The sequence below is a fragment of the Dermacentor andersoni genome, chromosome 9 (assembly GCF_023375885.2).
Source record: "Dermacentor andersoni chromosome 9, qqDerAnde1_hic_scaffold, whole genome shotgun sequence".
In the NCBI taxonomy this organism is placed as follows: Eukaryota; Metazoa; Arthropoda; class Arachnida; order Ixodida; family Ixodidae; genus Dermacentor; species Dermacentor andersoni.
Window position 1 is genome coordinate 47,666,740 of NC_092822.1, and position 19,849 is coordinate 47,686,588.

At 44.4% G+C, this 19,849-nt stretch overlaps 1 protein-coding gene across 1 annotated transcript; it reads right to left on the bottom strand.

The window, feature by feature from the left end:
- Nucleotides 1-5: 5 nt before the first annotated feature.
- Nucleotides 6-19,524, bottom strand: LOC126528000 (XK-related protein 6-like). Its single transcript, XM_050175841.2, has 5 exons — nt 18,965-19,524; nt 17,543-17,748; nt 16,605-16,893; nt 15,162-15,393; nt 6-10,233 (listed from the first exon to the last, which is right to left on the bottom strand). The coding sequence occupies exons 1-5, from the start codon at nt 19,378-19,380 to the stop codon at nt 9,976-9,978; spliced, it is 1,401 nt and encodes a 466-aa protein (XP_050031798.1). The 5' UTR covers nt 19,381-19,524; the 3' UTR covers nt 6-9,975.
- Nucleotides 19,525-19,849: the final 325 nt, after the last annotated feature.

The following is a 19,849-nucleotide window of genomic DNA, read 5'->3' on the forward strand; positions in this document are numbered from 1 at the left end:
AGCCATCATTCATTAAACAGGTTTATTAATTCCTCAGCACACAATACACGTCGTTCAAAACAACACACATAAAGTATCGCGACACAGTATAAGATACACAACAATATTAGCACGGCAAGTGTAAAGATAGTAGGAACTAATGATGATAGGAAAACAGGAAACAAAGTACAGTTCAGTAGCAAATGTACGATCAAAATGCTAAAGAAGCACAGGATTCCACTCACACAAATGCTCGCGGCTCGTGAGAGATGTCAAAGTTGGCATGTGGCTATTGAATTCAACTCAAATACCAAGCATACCCTGATGGTTTAGTGACTAAAGTCAGTGTCAACATGCTGATCCTTCTATATAATACTCAATCAACAGGCGTCTAAAAAAAAGTGGGTGGGGGAGAGAACTGAGTAGAAACCTAAATTTTGTGCGACACTAAGAATTAAAGAAGAGCATGGATACATGATCAGTCTCTTTTTGGTCTGATCGGTAGCTTAGTTCGTGCCACCCCACTCCCCCCACTGAGTTAATTTTACGGAACGACTTCATGTTTTTTGCAGTCTTGTGTTCTCTCTTTAATTAAATCCAGCAAGAAACCACTGGCGTGTCTGGTCGGGCACACTTAAAAACTATGCAGGTAAACAAAGCACCATACCTCCGAATAATAAAAGGACACTGCCACTTCACTCCAACGCAAGTACCCTGACTGGAATGTTGTGCATTATGACTACATAAGCATGTGCTAGTGTATACCAGTGCTTCATGAACCGCCTCTGAAATGCAGAGATCCGTCATACACCGCTCAGACCAAACTTTCTTGCTCTAACACAGCAGCCAAATGCACCTTTCAAAACTTGCAATCAACAGCTGTACAGACGTAGTGAATTGTCAATTAGGGCGCATTTTATGGAGTTCGCAGGTGGGCGATATATGACTATGCAGACAACTGAGATATACCTGAGCAAAACAGTGACCAATGTATCTGTCTGTAAAACAACTCTGCTTCACCAAATGGAATGTAATGAAATCACAGATGATGTAATAAAAGAAGCAAGCATTGAAAGGAATGTCTCTTAGCTCATATGGGTCTCTCTCACGGCACTGCTTTGAACATGCATCTCTCAGCGTCTATGGAGTAAATAATGAGCTTTGCAATCAAGCTATATTGAGCCACAAACTGTCAGCACGCTTAAATGCAAATAGCTAAACATGAGCAAAGGCTTGTTGCTTTGACACGAAACATGCAACAAGGTGGACTAATAGAGAGGCGAAGGAATTGTTGTGTAAGCCAGTGAAGAGCTATTTGCTGACTAAAAGAATGTTATGCTCCACATATAACTACCACAAACTCACAATGAAAATCACATACTTCAGTAACATGATCAATATATATGTATTATGCCTACACAATATTACGAAAAAAAAGAAAAAAGGAAAGATGGGCATTTGTTGCAAGCAAACTCTGCGTCTCCTCTTTGCTTTCAATTTGCAAAAAAAAGAAAAAGAAAGCATCAATTGTTCACAGATGACTAGAAGAACAAAGTTTGTTAGAGACCTTACTGTGTTAAATGACTGGCATGGTTACAAGCCAATAAATATTTCACAAAGAGAACAAGACACAAAGGTTCAGTGAGATACCCTTCACAGGACATCGCTTAACCTCTCAAGTACCAAAAGTGAGCCTTACTCATCCTAATAATTTTTTGCAGCATCTGCCAGGACTAGTCTGAGTCAGTTTCATAATCCATTACAGATTTTTTAATGCAGGCAATGAGGCAAGTTCCTGCATCCTATTCTTATACCATTTTAGAACTCTCTCCTTTGCCTAAGAGGGAAACAGATGAATCATTATGGCAATTATGTCACACTTAATTAAAAACATTGTTAATGGATAACATAATCATCTAGCCTTTGGACGGCTTAGTGCTGGATAATAGGAAGCCAGTGGCTTTTGATAGCAGGGTACCAACAAGGGTTTTGAGAAAGAGGTCTTGTATTTTCAGATTTTCACAGGAAATGTTGCTCACAAATAGTGGCATGATGTGCGCATTTTTAATCTACAACAAATTTTACACTCAGATTTGCAATAAGGAAAATTGTCATTTTCAAAAAATTTTATGTCCCTAATCTCCGAGTGGTCGAAAAATTTAATTGAAACTATTTTTCAAGAACTTTGTCAAAACCTACAAATTGGTTCCGCATGAAGCATAAGCTATGACAGCAAGTGCCAGAAGACTGTCATGGAGAAATAAATATTCAGGTGGAGAAACTTCTGCAAGTGGCACCAACACAAATAGGCAGCCAGATAACATCACATGAACAAGAGAAATAGGAAGTGATCATGGAGGGAAAACAGTGACGAAGGGATATTCACTGGAGCAGAACGAAAGTTTGCGGCGGTGGGCTCACTTGCCATGGCAACCATGCAAACGCGAAGATTTAGCCTAGGGTGCCAAGGCGCACCATGTTACAAACTGCCTGGAGCTTCTGCAACATGATGAAACTACGTCCAAGATGGTAAGCACCAACAAGCTCACTAGTGAGTGTTAACCAGAGTCCTCTGGTGCATCCTTTATTTGTCCACATTCCAGATGTGCTGTGCCTCCACGTAACAGCAAGTAACTAAGGCTAACAGTATATGTTATGCAGCATCATCTGGCATCCGCATCGTAAGTACCCTGCACATAACCCTAATGAGCAACAAACTACTAACACACCAGTATGTATGTGGTAACCAGCACCTTATGGTGTGTTGTTTTCATGTGCCCTCATCCTATGTGTGCTGAGCTTATAGATAATGAAATACCCTGTCCCCTCAGAACTACATATGGCGCACAGGACCATAAAAGATACATGTTTAATTCTGTGTTTGAATGCACGGAGATGGCTTGAACCCTACAACTAGCACACTCCCTAGGTATTGCCCACTATACCACCAACCTCTTTCCAACCTTGCTTGCACTTTAAGCTGACTATACAACCACTGCTATCGCTTCACATCATGTAACATCATAGCAAAACGAAACTCTCGCAAATAAATTTTTAGCAAAGACGGAGCACTACAGCCATATTTCTTAATGCAATGCAAAAAAGCATGCAAGAACAAACTTCTTTTGCATGTGCCAGAATGACAAGTGGGATACAACCCCAGCTATATATAAAAAAAGGAGGAATCTAATTCAACTGAACTCTGTTGCTAAGTCTCTATAGCTGTCCCTTTGACAGTTGTCAGTACAATCACATTTTACAGCTAGGAGAATAAGGAAGCCAGGTGGCTCCAGAACAACTTATGCACTTTTTGTGACACTGTCATGACAAACCAAGTTTGGCACACTCTAAACAGTAATGGCTCCTCACAGCTAAGCGGTAAACACCCTAACAACAAACGCTTTAGACACGATCACTCAGCATGTTAACTCTTGTCTACAAAGTGTGAGCCAGCTATGCAGTACCCAATCATTCTTAAACTAGTCAAGCAGTAACACTGATTGACAAATTTGTATGCCACGAACAAACAACAAACCATGAAGATATATTGTTAATTAGCTAAAGTCAAATGTGGCTGTTGATGTACGAGTCATTGCTGTGTAAGGTGTTCTCTTCTATCATCCTTTAGTGTAGCAACATCTTGCACTCGGAAACTGTTACCGTGCTAACGGCATACATACAACATGAGCAATAAAATCTAATTACCTACTTTAGCATGACTTTGTCCTGTAGGCCTTATTGGCAGTGACTGAGAGCAGGATGCCAAAAAATAGGATTTTTGCCCTTTGAAACTCATTAACTTGAGCCTGACAAAAGATGAGAAACGTGCAACAAGACACATCACCCATGCTATCCCAGATTCAACAGAAAACAGAACGCTAGATGGATCTCGAGAATCCGTGCATGAAGGTGAAATTGACAATCCATCCGTAACACCAATGGGTCTACACATAAAACACATTAAAAGGAACATCAGTACAACAGGTGATAAAAGTAGCACACCACACATTCGACGTACAAATGGTAACGCTTCATAACGGCACTGAAACATACTTTTTGTCGCAAGAGCTTCCTGGCCAGAATGCCTATGGCCAAGAATGGTCGTAAAGACGTGGGGCAGTGGTGCAACTCCTGGTATGCGGCTGATCCAATGTTACCGAGACTTCAAGGTCTCTTGTGAGAATCTTGGAAAACCGCAAACCCATGGCTCAAGACTCATTGCCTCCATCAGAACTGCTAAACCCATCCCATGCCTTCATCACTTACAACTTTGGCAGCTGCCTGCCTTACATGTGGGTCCGGTCGGGAATGTCATGTGACTGTGGTGCATTATGGTAGTTGGCTGAGCCACCAACATAGGCACCGACACTACATTCTCAAGATCTTCCTGCAGTGGCAAAACATGCAAAAGGAACTGAGGCACTAAAGTGGGTTACCCACTTCATCTGTTGACATCATCACCTATCTCCATCACATCAACCAGCACCAGTGGGTGAAAGGTAGTGCATACCCCAAGGCTACCATACCATACTATACCACACCATACCAAGTAACAATAATCGAACTTTTTTTTTTTTGTTGGTGGTGTTCATTGCTGTGTGTTGTAGTGTTCTATGTCCATGTGGGAGTTATTGCACCAGTCCAAGACAGGCATGGCTGGATGTTACCTACCACTCTATGGCCCACTGCACTCAACATTACTTCATGAGCAAGCATAAAGCAGCAACTATGTTGAACATACCTTCAGCAAGGTGTCAGTGCACTTATCTTACATTACGTGATCATTGCGCAGTTATATTTACCCGAATCAGTGCAATGTAAGTTAGAGATTAAAGTGGTACGCACGGTACACACTTCACACCTCATGGTAAACACTTCAGATGTCATAGCAGTGTGGCTGTTGAACAGCATAAATAGACGCAGCTAATGGACGATGCCGCACTGCAGATATGCCGGAAATGTGTTCTATATCCTTGCCACTGTATGTTGGTTCATGTTTAGTTTGGCTGTGAGCAACTAAGTCCAGGAAACTTTGCGACAAATAGTACACAGAAATAGGCATTAGGCATACAACCAGGGCTTTTGTTCAAGTTCTACAGTAATGAGAAATAATTGATCAACGACAATCAGCATGCCATGAAAGGAGTACAACGTGTCTGCAATCGACAGGGAGCAATCAATAGACCCCGTCACTCAAAAATATTTGCACCAGGACACGCTAGGTCAAAATGTGTGACGGTAGCTTACAAAAGGCAAGCTTACCATCACTTATGCACAGAAATGGCAGTAGAAGGCAATGATGAGCTGAAAAGTGACACATAAGGTTTGAAAACATCGCACATGCAAAAGTGACATGCGCTGTCTAGGATAAAAATGTTAGAACAAGGTCAAGAAAAGGAAAACAAGAGAAAACAGCCTTGGAGGTGTATCTGGTGTAGGCCAGTGAAAGAGAATAGACCCGCGCGTTCCTGCAACGCCTGTCTCGGATTATTAAAAATAGGGTACCCAAGGCAATACGATATTACAGACCAAGCTTCCTTAGCACTTGTGCTACAATCACTGATCCAATTATATTATGCAGTGAAATGCATTGCTGTTAATCAACATTTCGTAGGTTGCTTGCTTATAGGCAAAATTTTTTGTTGCTGTTGCTTCTGGTACTCGCCTGTTTTGCGATAGCTGCAGTATTAAATACAGGGTACTGTGGTCACTGTTAGGTTGTCGCTATTTGAGTAAAAGATAACTTTGTTCATGTTTTAGGACGTGATACTATTCTTCTATTATACAGTGGTGCTTGTTATGAAAAAATTTTTGATGACACTCCTACAAGACAGAAACCTGATTGGGAAAGCAGTGCACTTTGCAGCACATTTTGAGTAGGTATTCTTTTAAACTGGAGCTAGGTACAAAGTCTCTAGCAAAATGTTATACATTGAGTACTGGCTGACTTCGATTTGGCAGTTACAACATGGCCTTCAGGTGGTTGTTAAAAGGCAACCAGTGCAATACTATGTAAAAGCTACATTGGCAATTTTCGTGTAAATTCTGATGTCTGCCAACTACTATACAGCTTGGTTAGCAAAAAGTGTATAATCTCAAATTCCCTATATTTATTGATCAGAGACAGTCATCACACAGGCATACAACATTCATCTGGTATGGTGAGCACGGGGTGGAATGGTCAAATACTGCCAGATTTCTGAGACTATTAATGTTTTCACCACACTATAATCCATGATTAGAACCCTTGTATTTCTCCCAACAAAGCATGTTTCGTGTTTACTGCTGATCTGCTGACACTCAAAGTTTGCAGCAGAATTTCACTTTGTAGCTTACATGGAGCATTTAGTGCTAGCATTTGCCTGGTTCTTCTGACAAAACAAGAAACGCAACCGATCTGTGCAAATGTTACTGATTACAGAGCCATTTACAGTGAACAGCTGTTTCACCCCCTGATCCTGTAATGTCACTGAATATGTCCATTACACGTGGATATCAGCGAGAAAGATTTTACATTTACTTTGTTACATTTGAAAATTCATTACAGTGAGACTGCACTGCGGTCACACATGCATTCTTGTTAAGCATTGAAATTAAAGACCGTTAAGATCTGTAATCTCCATTCGCTCCCTTTCATAATCCCGTACCAAGGAGCCAATGAAGTTACCGTACATGATCTCAATGGCCTTAGATTTCAATCATCACTGAAGATGAGTGCGTGACCAGGGTATCACAAGCACAGGGATAACCTGATAACCATACAATGAACACTGAACTGTTAGTGACCTTAAAAAGCCACAGCTGTCTGTGCATATAGCCGTTGGAAAAGGGCAGTCTGCGAGACAAGCAGATTGTTGCTGACATCTTCCGTCAGATAAACAAAACAAGGAGCGCCAGTAGCAATCTCACTTGGCCAGCAGATAGCACCAACAGTCTATAAATGGCCATGTGTTCAGATGTTATTTTTGTTTTCTTTTTTTCTGTACAAACAACATAGGCGCCAAAACCAAATGATGTGGGCTATGAGATAAGATTGTGGAACAAAAATATTTGAGTTTCAACACATCGGTAGTGGATGCACAATATATACTTAGCACCTCCAAGATGAAAGCACAGGTCGCTATGTCAAGCATGACAAATGCCACCATGGTTTGCCAAGGCATCATGACCAGGCACCACAAAGGTTTTGTTTGACAACAAGACACACTCGAAACACAGACAGTAACACACAACGCACTAACCTCCAGTTCACAGTTCAAATTTTAGGACAATACCATTGTGTGAAGGGTAGCTACCTATTTAGGAGCACAACCACATGCAAAAACAACCTTTTGGCTCTTAATCTACACTCTGAGCAAGTGAACGCTAATTACCAATTTAATTACCTAATTACCATAACTTAATCTAACATAACCATGCTAAAAGCTTAGTTTCAGGAGACATAAAGGAAAAAAGTAGACACAGCATAAATCACCTTGTTCTAGTCAGCTCGCTCACAAAATATTTCGAGCAGCCTTACAAAATTGTGACATTCTTGCTATGGCGACATATGAATAAGAAGAGTACATTTTGTTCCAAATGGTAAATGAATAACACACCACACCTCTGTTTGGCGAGTGCTTGGATGATTAAGGGGACATTTTGAACACCGAATGAAGCAACTCATAACTTTCCTGCAGTTGCAAAGTAAACTTTTCAGGCCCAACTACAATGCTGCAATATTGAAAGTCAGAGTTCACAGGTCATCAGTTGGCAATCATGCATAATCGCCAGAAATAATTATGCAGGTTAGATTTGCTGGACGCTTTTTGGAATTAGGTTATCCTGTGCAAGTCCACAAGTTGAAAGGAACACCATACTTATGCATAGACTTCCACAAAAGCGTTATCGGTGCATTCTGCGAGGCTTTGAACTTGGACAGATCCTTAAAATGAACTTAACATGAGGATTTGCAAGCTCTTTCTGCTTGCTGCGACATCAGAAGTAACTAAGGTCATGAGCAAGTGCTCAATTGTTTCTCTAACCGCACTTGCCATGTTCTGGAAGAGCATCTTTGACATCTCAAGCTTAAAAAACCTAGCCATTTCAATGAAATCAGTCATTTCAACTTCAAGTACAATATTTACACTCATAACTTACTCTAATGCTGTCATTCGACTAAGTCTGGAGCTGGACGTATGACTTTGGTAAAGACTGGCAAAAATCTGCACTGCACGATACACATAAAAAATTTGGAGAAACGGCCAGCATACAGCATGGCTGTCGCAGTTAGAATCACGCCCACTGAACCCATGAAAACTTCTGCTGTTTGTGACCGCAACTCAAAGTACGATACACAATTGATGAGCACCACAAGAGTTTCCACCAGCCAAATGAAAGGATGGATGGATGTGCGAGTAGGAAATGTCAGAGCGATGTTCACCTTAGTAGCTTCATCCAGCAGTCACTTCTAGTGGTAACTGTTAATGGTTTACTATATGTTTTGCCCTGTTAGCCTAGTAGACGACATACACCCTGGTATCCTTCCAGTGTCATAACCCTAGCGTCGCATAATAAAGCTCGGCCAGTTCCTTCGAAGTACAGCATGCACCAGCATCACTCACGCTTGCACAGGGTTGAACAAGCATAACTGATGCCCACTGGAAAGAGAGAATCCTGCCTCTGTTACTCAAACACTTGTCACCTTGGAAACTAACCCTGTCACACATATCACAGGTACTAACACAAACAGATAAGTTCACAATAGTTAAACAAGGTGTTCTCAGTGGGATTTTTTTTTAAAAAGATTATTTCGGCTCATGCTAGCCCATGACTTGGAAACAAATGAGTGGCTACGAGAAATTCTCTAGAAAGCCAAATTCAATCAGGTTTTTCAACAAAATATCATTGCGGATTCTTAATACTACTAACACCCAAGTAAAGCTTTTTCATGGCCTAGTGCATGCAATAGTGCGCGAGACATACTTGTAACATAAAGTACATCAAGAAATAGACGTAAATCACATAAGAGGGTTATCCTTTCATGTGGCTTGTGCCTAACTTTGTTGGTATATTCTGTTACAATTATCAACACCCTGTTGTTAAAACACACAGAGCCTTTTTTTCCGCGAATGAAAGAACACCATGTTTGCCCCATTATGATGGCTTTGGACACCACAAGTGGCATGTCAGGTGTACAAGCTTTCGTAACAGTACTGATCAACTCAATTTCCCGTAAGCCAACAAACCAACATAACCTGCTGACTTTCGGCACGCACATGACCAAACTTTCCCATAACCTAACTGGTTGAGCAGTCTCACAAGTTGTGTGCAGTGCTTCTAAAGTTTCCCAACTACCTGCAACAACCCTACAACTTCATAGCTGAGCGCAGTTCTAAGTTTATTCATGACAGTCTAGCCAATTCAACACGATTTTCTTGACTATATCACTTTCAGTGGCTCAAATAATGCAATAAAGCTGGCTTGACGTTTGAGCCATGCTTGCAAGACTGTGAGACAACTGCGCGACATGTGTACTAACTTGAGAGTCATGTAATGATGACAAAGGCATTGCAGGTGTCGTTACCCTTCTGTGCTAGCAACCTTCAAGCCTGACTTTTCTCAGCTCTATGTCCAGTCTTGAGTTATATGCACAGCATAAATTATCAGTGGCCTATCGATTCACAAACCATTACAAACTGCAACCATGCTAGCCTCCTTCAAAAGTGCAGTCAATAATCTCACTGTCAAATGTCAACAGATCCTGCTCAAGGGAGCCACTTGCTTTCGTAATCTCTCACCTGTTTCATGAGGCTTTCTTTAACCTGCGTCTCGCTTTCCAGGCAAGTCAACAACCTCTGCTCCGCAGTCCACATCACACTTTGTGCCCTCGCAATTTCAGAGCACGTCTGCAAAGTTCTTTCTCACTTGACTGGACTCCCAAACTCGTGAATCGTGTGGCAAGTATGCAGGCATTGCAGAGCCATCGCCTCCTCCTCCGGAGGTCTCAGCCATGTGTCAGACGGCCGTTACTTTGAAGCCCGGAACGGAGCACGGCGAGTCACCGCTCTCGTAGAGGGACGCCTCCGACGACTCCCCATTGGGAGCGACGTCAGCGAGAAGGACACGGGGCGGCGACCTGTGCTCCGCACTTGGCGTGTCCGCCGGCGAGTCCTCCAGCCCATCGGACGTGTAACCGCAGCGGGTGTTCACGTCTCGCATCTCGGGCTGCACGATGCTGGAAGCGTTTGGGTGCAGCAGGAGGTAGTAAATGACCTGCAATGATAGAAGGCCAAGAGGTCAAGCTTATTAAGATCATTATTAGGATCAGTACACCGTCCTGTGTTCTTTTGCTTGTACCCATCGTAAATGGTGCTGTTCAAGATGGAAGTCTGAGGGAACAAGGAACACGATGACAGAGCAGTTGAGACGTACTGCCACTGAGCAAGAGGTTGTTCAGTTTAACTATAATCTCCCATATGTTTACAATGCCAGCCCAGTTGGCTGCAATGAGTGGGAGCTTGTGTTCCTCTGTAGTAGTGCTACATTCCCAGGCATTTGATGAAACCAATCACTGCTTGAGCATAGACAACTTTTGCCACGCACTCCTGCCACTCTGTACCTATTCCTTTGCTTCTGCGTGACATGTGGTGATGAAATAATGCTGATGTGACACTAACCATGCCCCATAAACTGTGACTAACTACTGGGAAATAGGTGCCCTTTAACCCTTTCGAGGGTCAATGACGTAAATATACGGTGCCACAAACAAGCTCAAAATAGTTGATGCCGTACATTTACAGCGTCGTCTGTACGTTTAAAAAGTGCGCCTATTTCCTAACTTTTTCTTTTCTGACATGTGCTGCCACTATGTAGGAACACAGGAACTTTTTTTCTTGCGCCGCCCTCCCTCTGTTTTCGTTGCAGAGATCTCGTTGCGTTTTAGAGCTAGTTTGCTTTGGCACGTCTATATACTACCGCTTGCGCATTGGCGCGTGCGCGGGCGGGTGGCGGTTTTGATTTTGTTCCACGGGCGGTTTCGCCTTCTTGCGCTTGCAGAACTGATGGCTATCTCGTTACTAATCGCTCAAAGGGCGGCCGCCTGTTTCTCGCTCATTTAGGGCACACAGGGGTGCGCATAGGAAGGATGTCGCTGTGCATGCGTTTAGTATTCTTTTCTTCTTTTCTTTTTTTGGAGACGCGCTAAAACTAATTGCCTCTGGTTGGCGATAAGATGAAGATTAGCAGAAGTTTGTCACATGTTTTGCTTTTAAAAGGGCACACAACCACACAGTTTTCTTGAGTGCACTCACCCACGTAGTTCGATTATGCTATGGACGTAAATATTAGTGTAAGAGCAAGAACATTTCAGAGTTGCGAAATGTTCTTGTATGAGCATTTCCTAAGCCTTGAACTGTGTATAACAATGCATCAAATTTTTACTCTTATAAGTTTTTATTGTTGTTATTCATTAATAAACAGTACATATATAACAACACAAAATATTTTTCTTTCTCATTCTACGGTCACTCTAGAAAAATTACGGTAACTTCTTTTCGAAATAGGTCCCTCATAAGAGCTGGAATCTGCAATAAAAAAAATCGACCCTGGGTGGCCGCATATGTCTAAAAAAATTGACCCTCAGAGGGTTAACTCTTTCAAGGTCAATGACGTAAATATACAGCACTGCAAACAAATCCAAAATGGTCGATGCTGTTGTTGATGATGGTGTTGATGTTGTTCTGTCTTCATGTTCATACGACATCAACTTGGGGTGGGACTTTCTTTCCGATCACAAGGCTATCATTGACTGTTCTCGCGCCGAAGTCGAATTTTCGCCGCTTCCTGACATTCAACTTGATGATGCTGATGATTCCGGAGCTAAGCTGCTCATTACTGACGACACTACGATAGCTCTGCACTCCTCTGTGACTGCAAATTGCCTGCTCCAACGGTGTTACAAATACCACTGCTCTTTTAACACCGTCGCATATTTTGGTTCATCGGCACTGTTCTCTTCCCTTCGGTGTCATCACTGTCAAAGGGAGCTTCACTCATATGCTTATCTCCAATGGTTATGCCTTGCCCCTCACTTTGCGTCGCGGTGAGTGCCTTGGACATCTTGAATGCATAGCCTCTATGACCATCTTCAACGCCCCTCTTCATGGCACCTGCTCCGAGATCAGTACATTGGCTTGCCCCCTGTCTCCACCGGACGTCCTCAACAGTTCAATGGATACCAACTTGAGCCCCGCACAATGTTCCCAGCTTCTCAGCCTGCTTCGCAAGTACTTTTCTACATTTTATTGCCAACAAGTGACTTTGGGCCGCACATCAATAGTGTATCACGAGATCGATATGGGCACCCACGCTCTGCTGCGCCAGCGACCTTATGGCGTGTCAGAGTGCCGCGCTATTGAAGACCAAGTCAGCGCTATGCTTCAGTGCGGAGTTCAACCTCCTAACAGACCCTGGGCATCCTCTTAGTACTTGTGAAGAAAAAGGATGGGTCCATCTGGTTTTACGCAGACTATCGGCATCTTAACAAGATAATGCATAGAGACGTATATCCTTTGCTGCGCAATGACGATGCCCTCGATTTTTTGTAAGGCACGGAGTACTTTTCCTCACTCAACTTACGTTCCGGCTATTGGCAAGTGCCCATGGCTCCAGTTGATTGGCCAAAAACAGCTTTTGTAACACCAGCCGGCCTCTGTGAATTTAAAGTTATGCCGTTTGATCTTTGGAATGCTCCTGCTACTTTTGAACTGATGATGGACAATCCCCTCCGTGGTCTAAAATGGAAGACGTGCTTAAGTTACCTCGATGACGTGGTCGCATTTTCTCCAGACTATATATTTGAAATCACCATAAAACACTATGTAAACAGCCGGAGGTTCATCACTATAGCTATATATTAAAAAAAAAAGAAAAAGGATGTCTTTGACTACCATCTCCTCTTAGAGATCCTCGGTTTTGGCATCACCAGGCAGTCATTGAAAATAATATACAGGAGGTTAGCGTGAAAAGGCGTGAGTGCTCCTGCACTGTGCTAAGATATCTAAGTATGTAAGAAAGCTCTACCTGCTGATCGGCTGGTCTGTACAGCTGTTCTAACTGCACTAGAGGTGCATAGGGAGCAGGCTAATTTTAAGGACACACTGCGCATACTGATATGGAAACATGATGGATTGCTGGAACGTTCAGTAACAATCTTGGTGTTTGCCCCTCCAAAGTAGTACTACTGTATTTACTAACATAATGAATGCACCCCCAAATTTTTTTCCTTTGCGTAATGAATGCACCCCCAACTTTGCTACTGTGCAGACCCACAGTCGCAGGGCTGTGCTATACTTTTTCAGAGGGACTACAATCTTTGACTCCTGCACACGTGTTTAAAGCAAGCGCACTTAATGCTTAACGCATCCTTTCCGCCAGTGCCAGGGCAAAGGTACCTCGCAGATTCGAGAGAGAAAAAAAATGCAACTGGCTCTCCAGAACATATACAGTTTACGTACTTTACACTGGTGTAATAGGAAAGCATGTGTGCACATGGGAGAGCCTAAGTGAAGAAAGGTGTTCTGTGAAGGGGCGGCCGGCACTTGATCGGCATAGTGGTCATAGTCGGGCGTACTAGTGTCGAATTCGCATGTCTGTGGCTCGCTTTTCTGACTGCCTTGGGTTTCATGTGTGTGATGGGCCTTAAGTCAAGTTGTATGCCTGCAGCGGGACATAGAATTTATCCGCTCTCAAAACGGAAACGCTGATAGGAAATAGATAAACTTTGACAAACCGATGAGCAGGACAGTCGAGGAAAGAGACACATACAGCGTGCTTGTCAAAACAGGTGCGCGCTTCAACGTGATGCTTGCGATAACAGCAGACGGCCGGAAGCGGCTGCGAGGATGAGCTGGTGCAAGATTGGAGATCGCCGTTCAGAGCGTGCATCCAGTTTCGCCGTGCACGATTAGCCTAGGCCACGCTGACTTAGCACAGTTGACACGTTCGTTCTCTACTCTATGGTGGAACCATGATGTGGATGAAGCAGCCAGCAACCTGAACGGCAGGTTTGGTGGTTTCGGTGCAGAGTGAATTTACGGTTTGCAAATGGTATGCATGTATTTTTACTGCAAAGATAAGTTATCTTATGGATGTCCCAAATCATTACCATCTTACTTTTCAATTCTTGCTGTTTTGAAAATGTATCCATGAAATTTACCCCACATGATGAACGCACGTCCCGACTTTGCTTCAGTAAATTGGTAAAGAAAAATGTGTGCATTATGCGGGTATATATGGTATGTGCTTTAAATTGACATTATAAAGAAGTCATTACGTTAGGGAAGACTGATATGCAACGTTTCTGCAGTAACAAACAAGTCGGTATTGCTGCAAGCAGAGGCTTGGTGTGACAGAAAAGCTATGAATGTTTAAAATGGCGGCAAGGGTAAAGGCACATTGAATTACCCACGCCGACTTCCCACAATGTCAAAGTTTTGATGCCACCTAATCAAGCTAGCACTAGCTGTTTATCAATGAAAGAGAATAACAGAGACTCAACATAGCAAGATCTCTATGCTTCCTGCGCACAAAGGGAAAAGATATGGCAAAATTTCGTGAATTCTGTCACATTAATGTTACTGACACAATGGTTTATGCACAAGATAAAGAAAAGGAAGAAGTCTGGCCTTTATGATATAGTGCCGACAAAGTAATCTACCAGTCTAAACCAAATGTTTGTTCTTGTTTAGTTGCCCTTTAGGAGAAGCTCCCTTATGGACAACACCTCTTCCCCAAGAGAAACTCAGGTTTTTTTTGTTAGTGCAAACATGAAACTAGTAGGCATGATAACAATGAACCACAACAACATGTGAATACTAAGGCCCAAAATAATGTTAACACAACCTTCATGAATTGTACAACTTCTTGGCTAAAGCAATACGAATCAAAACTTGGCTGACTAAAGTCATTTATAGCTTGCAGGAGAAAGAAAGAGAACTTCCAAGGGTCAGTTCAAACAAAAACAAAATGGTCGCTTGTGCCATTCCTTCTCTTCTATGACAATTTTCACATTTTGTGGTGAAAAAACATCAATGTCACTGTAGTGCATCGAATAGCCCAACAGGCAACCTTTTCTGGCTATGCTCCACATGAATATGGAGCTGTGCAACCAAGACAACCACAAAGAAGCTGACAGGGCTTACCAGGAAGACCATGCCCATGCAGAAGCTGCAGAAGCTGCCCAGGAGTGCAACCGTCTCATACCAGTGGCTGCCCTGCTTGTAGTGGTACCACAGCCCAAGCAGCAGGGCGTTCTCACCAAAGGTGAAAGCATAAAAGAAGGCGTAACGGAACCGGCGGTTGCCAGGTGCCAAGTCAACAAAGCAAAAGATGTACACGGCTGCCAGCACTGCCTTGAAGCACAGCTTGTCACTCCTAATGGTGGTGTCAACAGAGAGAGAACAAAAAAAGAAAGAAGGTTCATGAGTTACTGCCATGCCCTGCTAGTGATGTGATCTGTGGTAGTTGTATACTAGGGCCGTATGGCCGCCGACACTTTTAGCCCTACCAGTGGGATCTGGGGACACCGAGTTGATTCATTGTGGCATACTATGAAAGAAACAACCTTTGTGACATGTGACTGTATCTTGCCCCCCGGCGATCACCCAGGGTTCACCGGTGGTGCAAAAAGGACCAGCAACCATTCCATGTGCTCCTATTATCATGTTTGAGTCGCAGAGCACTGTACGTGAGAGCATGAGTGGTTGCAAGCAAGAGTATGCAGCCTTGCCTAAGGATGAATGCAAGTGCCTATGGCACTGACTTGGCGCATAATTTAGCACTTTTTCGTAGCCTGTCTAGCATGACCAATTTTTTATCAAGACGCTGGCTACAGACAGAACCCTTGATGTAACTGCCTCATCACTGACTGGTTGGGTGCTAAGTATGAGTACAAGTGCTTCTGCATATACCGTAAATACTCATGTAAGGGCTGCACTCTTCTCTAGAATCTTGGCTGGGTGTGGCCATTACATGAATCAGCGCTGACCCAAACACGGCTCCTTCCTCTAGAGGCGAAATGCCACCAGTCTGATTGGAAACACTGCAAACACAGCCGAGACAACGTGCCACACAAAGAAATAATGGTGCGGCGGCACCGGCCTGAGTGGCGCCAATGAAAATGCAGCTAGCGTCACCTAGCAGCAACGGAACCAACTTCGCTTTCTGGCGGGAAGTTTTGAATTTTCTCCAAAAATTTTGCTCTCCAAAGTGGGGGTGTGGCCCTTACACGAGTATATACGGGAACTGCACGACATTGTGAACTCCCCGTTTTGTGAGGTGCATCCAAATGTACTACTGCGAACCAATTAAATACCAATCAAAAAGTGCTCAACACATCCCTTTCCGAATAACGTTAGCTAAAGAGAGCAACTCTGTTGTACTACTATCAGGTTAACAGAGAAGGGGTAGTCGCCAAGCTCAGTTTGCAAGCCATAATCATGATGCGCAACATCCCACAAACTGGTAAAAGTGAAAAGGAAAAAAACAGTGTTTGTTAAACCTAGCACTAACTTGCTCGCTTTTCATTTGTTTACAAGAGCACAAGACTGTGCCGTCTACAAGCAGTGAAGAACCCGGCTGCTCACCTGCTGTCATACTGGCCTATGCGCACGAACTTTATGAGCCAGGAATACATGAGCAGCCAGCGAACACCACAGACGATGAAGAGCACCCAGTGGAACACCGACGAGAACAGGGTGAGTGCTGTCAGGCGGGGCATGAGCACCATCAAACGCCAGCAGTAGCAGACCAGCGTGCCCAGCCAGGAGACATTAGGCGAGTCCTCGAGCGAGAAGCGCAGCGTCCGTACGTAAGCCACCAGCGCCCAGGCCACCGATGCCGTGCCCACCGCCACTGAAACCACCTGCGCCAGCACTGAGAAGCACAAGAAGGGGTCACCAATGAGCACGTTAGTGATGGCCAGCTAGATGTGCCTGATGATCCGCCAAGGAAAGAATTGCCGTGTCGACAAGTCGCATCAAACATGGGGGTCACATGAATCCTGGGGGTGCAAGAAATTCTTTTCCTTACAGCCTGCGGCTGATATTAGTTACTGTTATAACTAATGATCTTGGCCAGACATCTTTCCATAAACACTGCACTTGGTTGCACTAGTACAACCAAGCTTTCTCATAAATGGAAAATATATAATTTTCAAAAGTGGAGCCATTAGCGTGTGTTCTAATTGAACAACAGGGGTTCTTTGATTATACAGTTCTGTACTATCCACGAACAGTCCATGGATGTTTCTCTGACAGAAAGGCACGTCATAGTCACATGACCTAACTGTAGGCGACCGTCCGAGATTCCATCAGAAGTCATTCCACTGGCATGGGAATTAGCGTAGTCTCCAAGATAATGCATTCTTGGAGGGCACAGTATTAGTCTAGCGCAAGTAAAGTGCCAGTTTGCTTTCTCGTAAGTTTTGCAGCAAACTGTATGCTGACATGTTGGTCCTGTCTCAAACGTGACACTGATGGCACCGACAGTGGCAGCTTGGCGGGGCAGAAGTGTCGACACTCACCCAGTGACCGCAAATGATCTGGCGTGGTCGTGAGAACGTAGACTTGCAGCATCAGCTGTGGCACCGACTCGAGGAAGGACTCCACCAGACGCAGTATGGAGGCATCGTTGTCCTCCCACAACATAAGCTGGTAGTAGATGCGACGGTCTGTCTTTGTGCGTGACTTATTTTGGCTCTTGATGCCAAAGATCAATGCGCTCAGGTACCTGCAATAGGATAAGAAAATGAGGCGAGTTTTTTAACAGCTCATAAAGGTTAAACAGGAATGAACTAGTTGCCTCCAGAGTTCTGTAACCTGTAGCTTAACGTAGAGCATTGCAATGGTGACCAAGTCTACCAAGTGGTACACTTAACTTGCCCTTTGAGTGGACACTAATGATAAACACTAAATCAGCTTACGCTGGCTGATAATCTAAAAACGTTCTGCATTTATTTAAATGAAAGATGTTGCCTATTAGCATAAAATGTGAAGGGCAAAAGCAGATAGCACAGTGCCCACGACTTCATGGTGATGCCACAGATTTCATGGTACCTTTGTGTAAATAGGGCCATTTCTTCCAGGGAGAGAAAAGACAGTATTTTAGTTTATTTCTTAATTCAAAGTAAACCTTCTCAATTTCTTTATCGTTAGCTAGTCTCGTCCTGACACAACCAACATCTTCCCCATTGGGGGAAGCTGTTGTGAGACTTTGCCGTCGCCACTCATTTTTCACTTTTCTATCCTCTCTGACACAACACGCCTACGCTCACAGTAAGACAACGTGTATAGTTCTATAGGTACAATCAAACAATCTAGCCTAACAAGCGACCATTATTCGTGGAACTAAAAACTGATCTACTGAGTTGCTGAACTGAAGATTTCCCTACAGTGCCCCTCTAAAAACTGGATGAGGTTTTTTTTTTTTTTTGCATACCTTGCTCAAGAATAGAGAACTGGATGCGAGCAACTGCCGATGCAGTGCAACGCTGTGACTAGTTCTGCAGTCTGCACAGTTGTCGTTGCGCCAGTAGTGTGAACGCCTCAAGTACGCGTTCTCTATAACCGCAGCAGCATGCCCTACGGCTGATACGCTCTGCCTGTCGAATTATGTTACATACGTTTAACTTTTCTTAAAGGCTAATACGACTTTTGCAGCATATTGTAGTACATGTCTGTGTGTTCGTGTTGGCGCTGAACCAGGCAGTGGTTGAACTTTTCACATGGACAATTTCACATGGATAAAGTTGTTTTCAGTTCACTACACTGCAGGGACCACGAGATACTTTCTGCCCGTCCACTCTAAACAGTGAGTAGATTAGATTGCAAGACGTGGAAATCGCGCGTGGTCAAACATCGAGAGAACGGCGTGCAAAAGGCCGTAAGAACGATGCGCGTTGTGACAGGCGCAACGATCAGGAACGCGCATGTCGAAGGGTCGTCACCTGTACACGATGGCGAGCTGGAAGACATGAAGCACAACGGCCAGCCACGTCCGCTGCCTGTACTGATTGTACTCGGGGTGGCGTGTCTGAATGAGGCACCACTTGAGGCTGATCCATGTGACGATCCACGACGGCACGAGAATGAACACGAGCGTCAGCGCGAAGTAGACCAACTTGCCGTGCTGTAGATACTTGTAAGCGACCCAGGCGTCGACGAAGACGTCGCCGATCGCGGTCAGCATGGAGAAGACGAGCACCGCCTTGTCCCAGCGCGAGAAGGATAGCGACTCGGACACCGCGTCCACTTCGACGATGTCGTCCATCGTCCTGAAGCCGTCCATTCTGATCGCTGACGCTGCGGCCGGTGGCGAGTACGCACCGCCGTTCGGCGGGCTCGGCGTCGTCGCGGCCAGCATAGCGCGCCGGTCCGGTTGGTCGGGGCGGCCACTCCCGATCAAAGAATTGGGCGGCGTGCGGGCGCGAGCGAACGGGTTTGTTTACCTCGCAGCCGCCACGATCTTGCGACGCGCGTCGTCGGCCAGCCAGCGGTCATCTCTCGCCGAGGAAGTGCAAGGTGAGTGTACTTCCGGTGCCGGAGACAACCTTTTGCTCCAGTTCCTTTTGCCCTCGACCGCCGGCTGATGTCGGGAGTTGCACTCGTCAAGGCCAGAGACGATAGCGTGAAACGAAAACGCGTTCCGTTGGATTCCTGAAACTTGTCCTAGCAGCAGTCGTCCAGTCGTCCGTCTCTTTCGAGTCTAGATGGGCGGCGCTCGCGATCCGCTGGTGCGTATCTACGGTAGCCGGAAAGAGATGCGGAATGCGGAGAAACCGAAACAGAAACTGCCGTGAAGAAAAGCATGCATCAAAAGTTGACGCCCTTGT

Coding starts and splice junctions, on each gene's coding strand:
- LOC126528000 (XM_050175841.2), bottom strand. CDS start 19,380: ATGCTGGCCGCGACGACGCCGAGCCCGCCGAACGGCGGTGCGTACTCG. Junction 17,749..18,964: donor CAGCTCGCCATCGTGTACAG/GTGACGACCCTT, acceptor ATCCTATTGCAG/GTACCTGAGCGCATTGATCT. Junction 10,234..15,161: donor GCATGGGCATGGTCTTCCTG/GTAAGCCCTGTC, acceptor CTATCATTGCAG/GTCATTTACTACCTCCTGCT.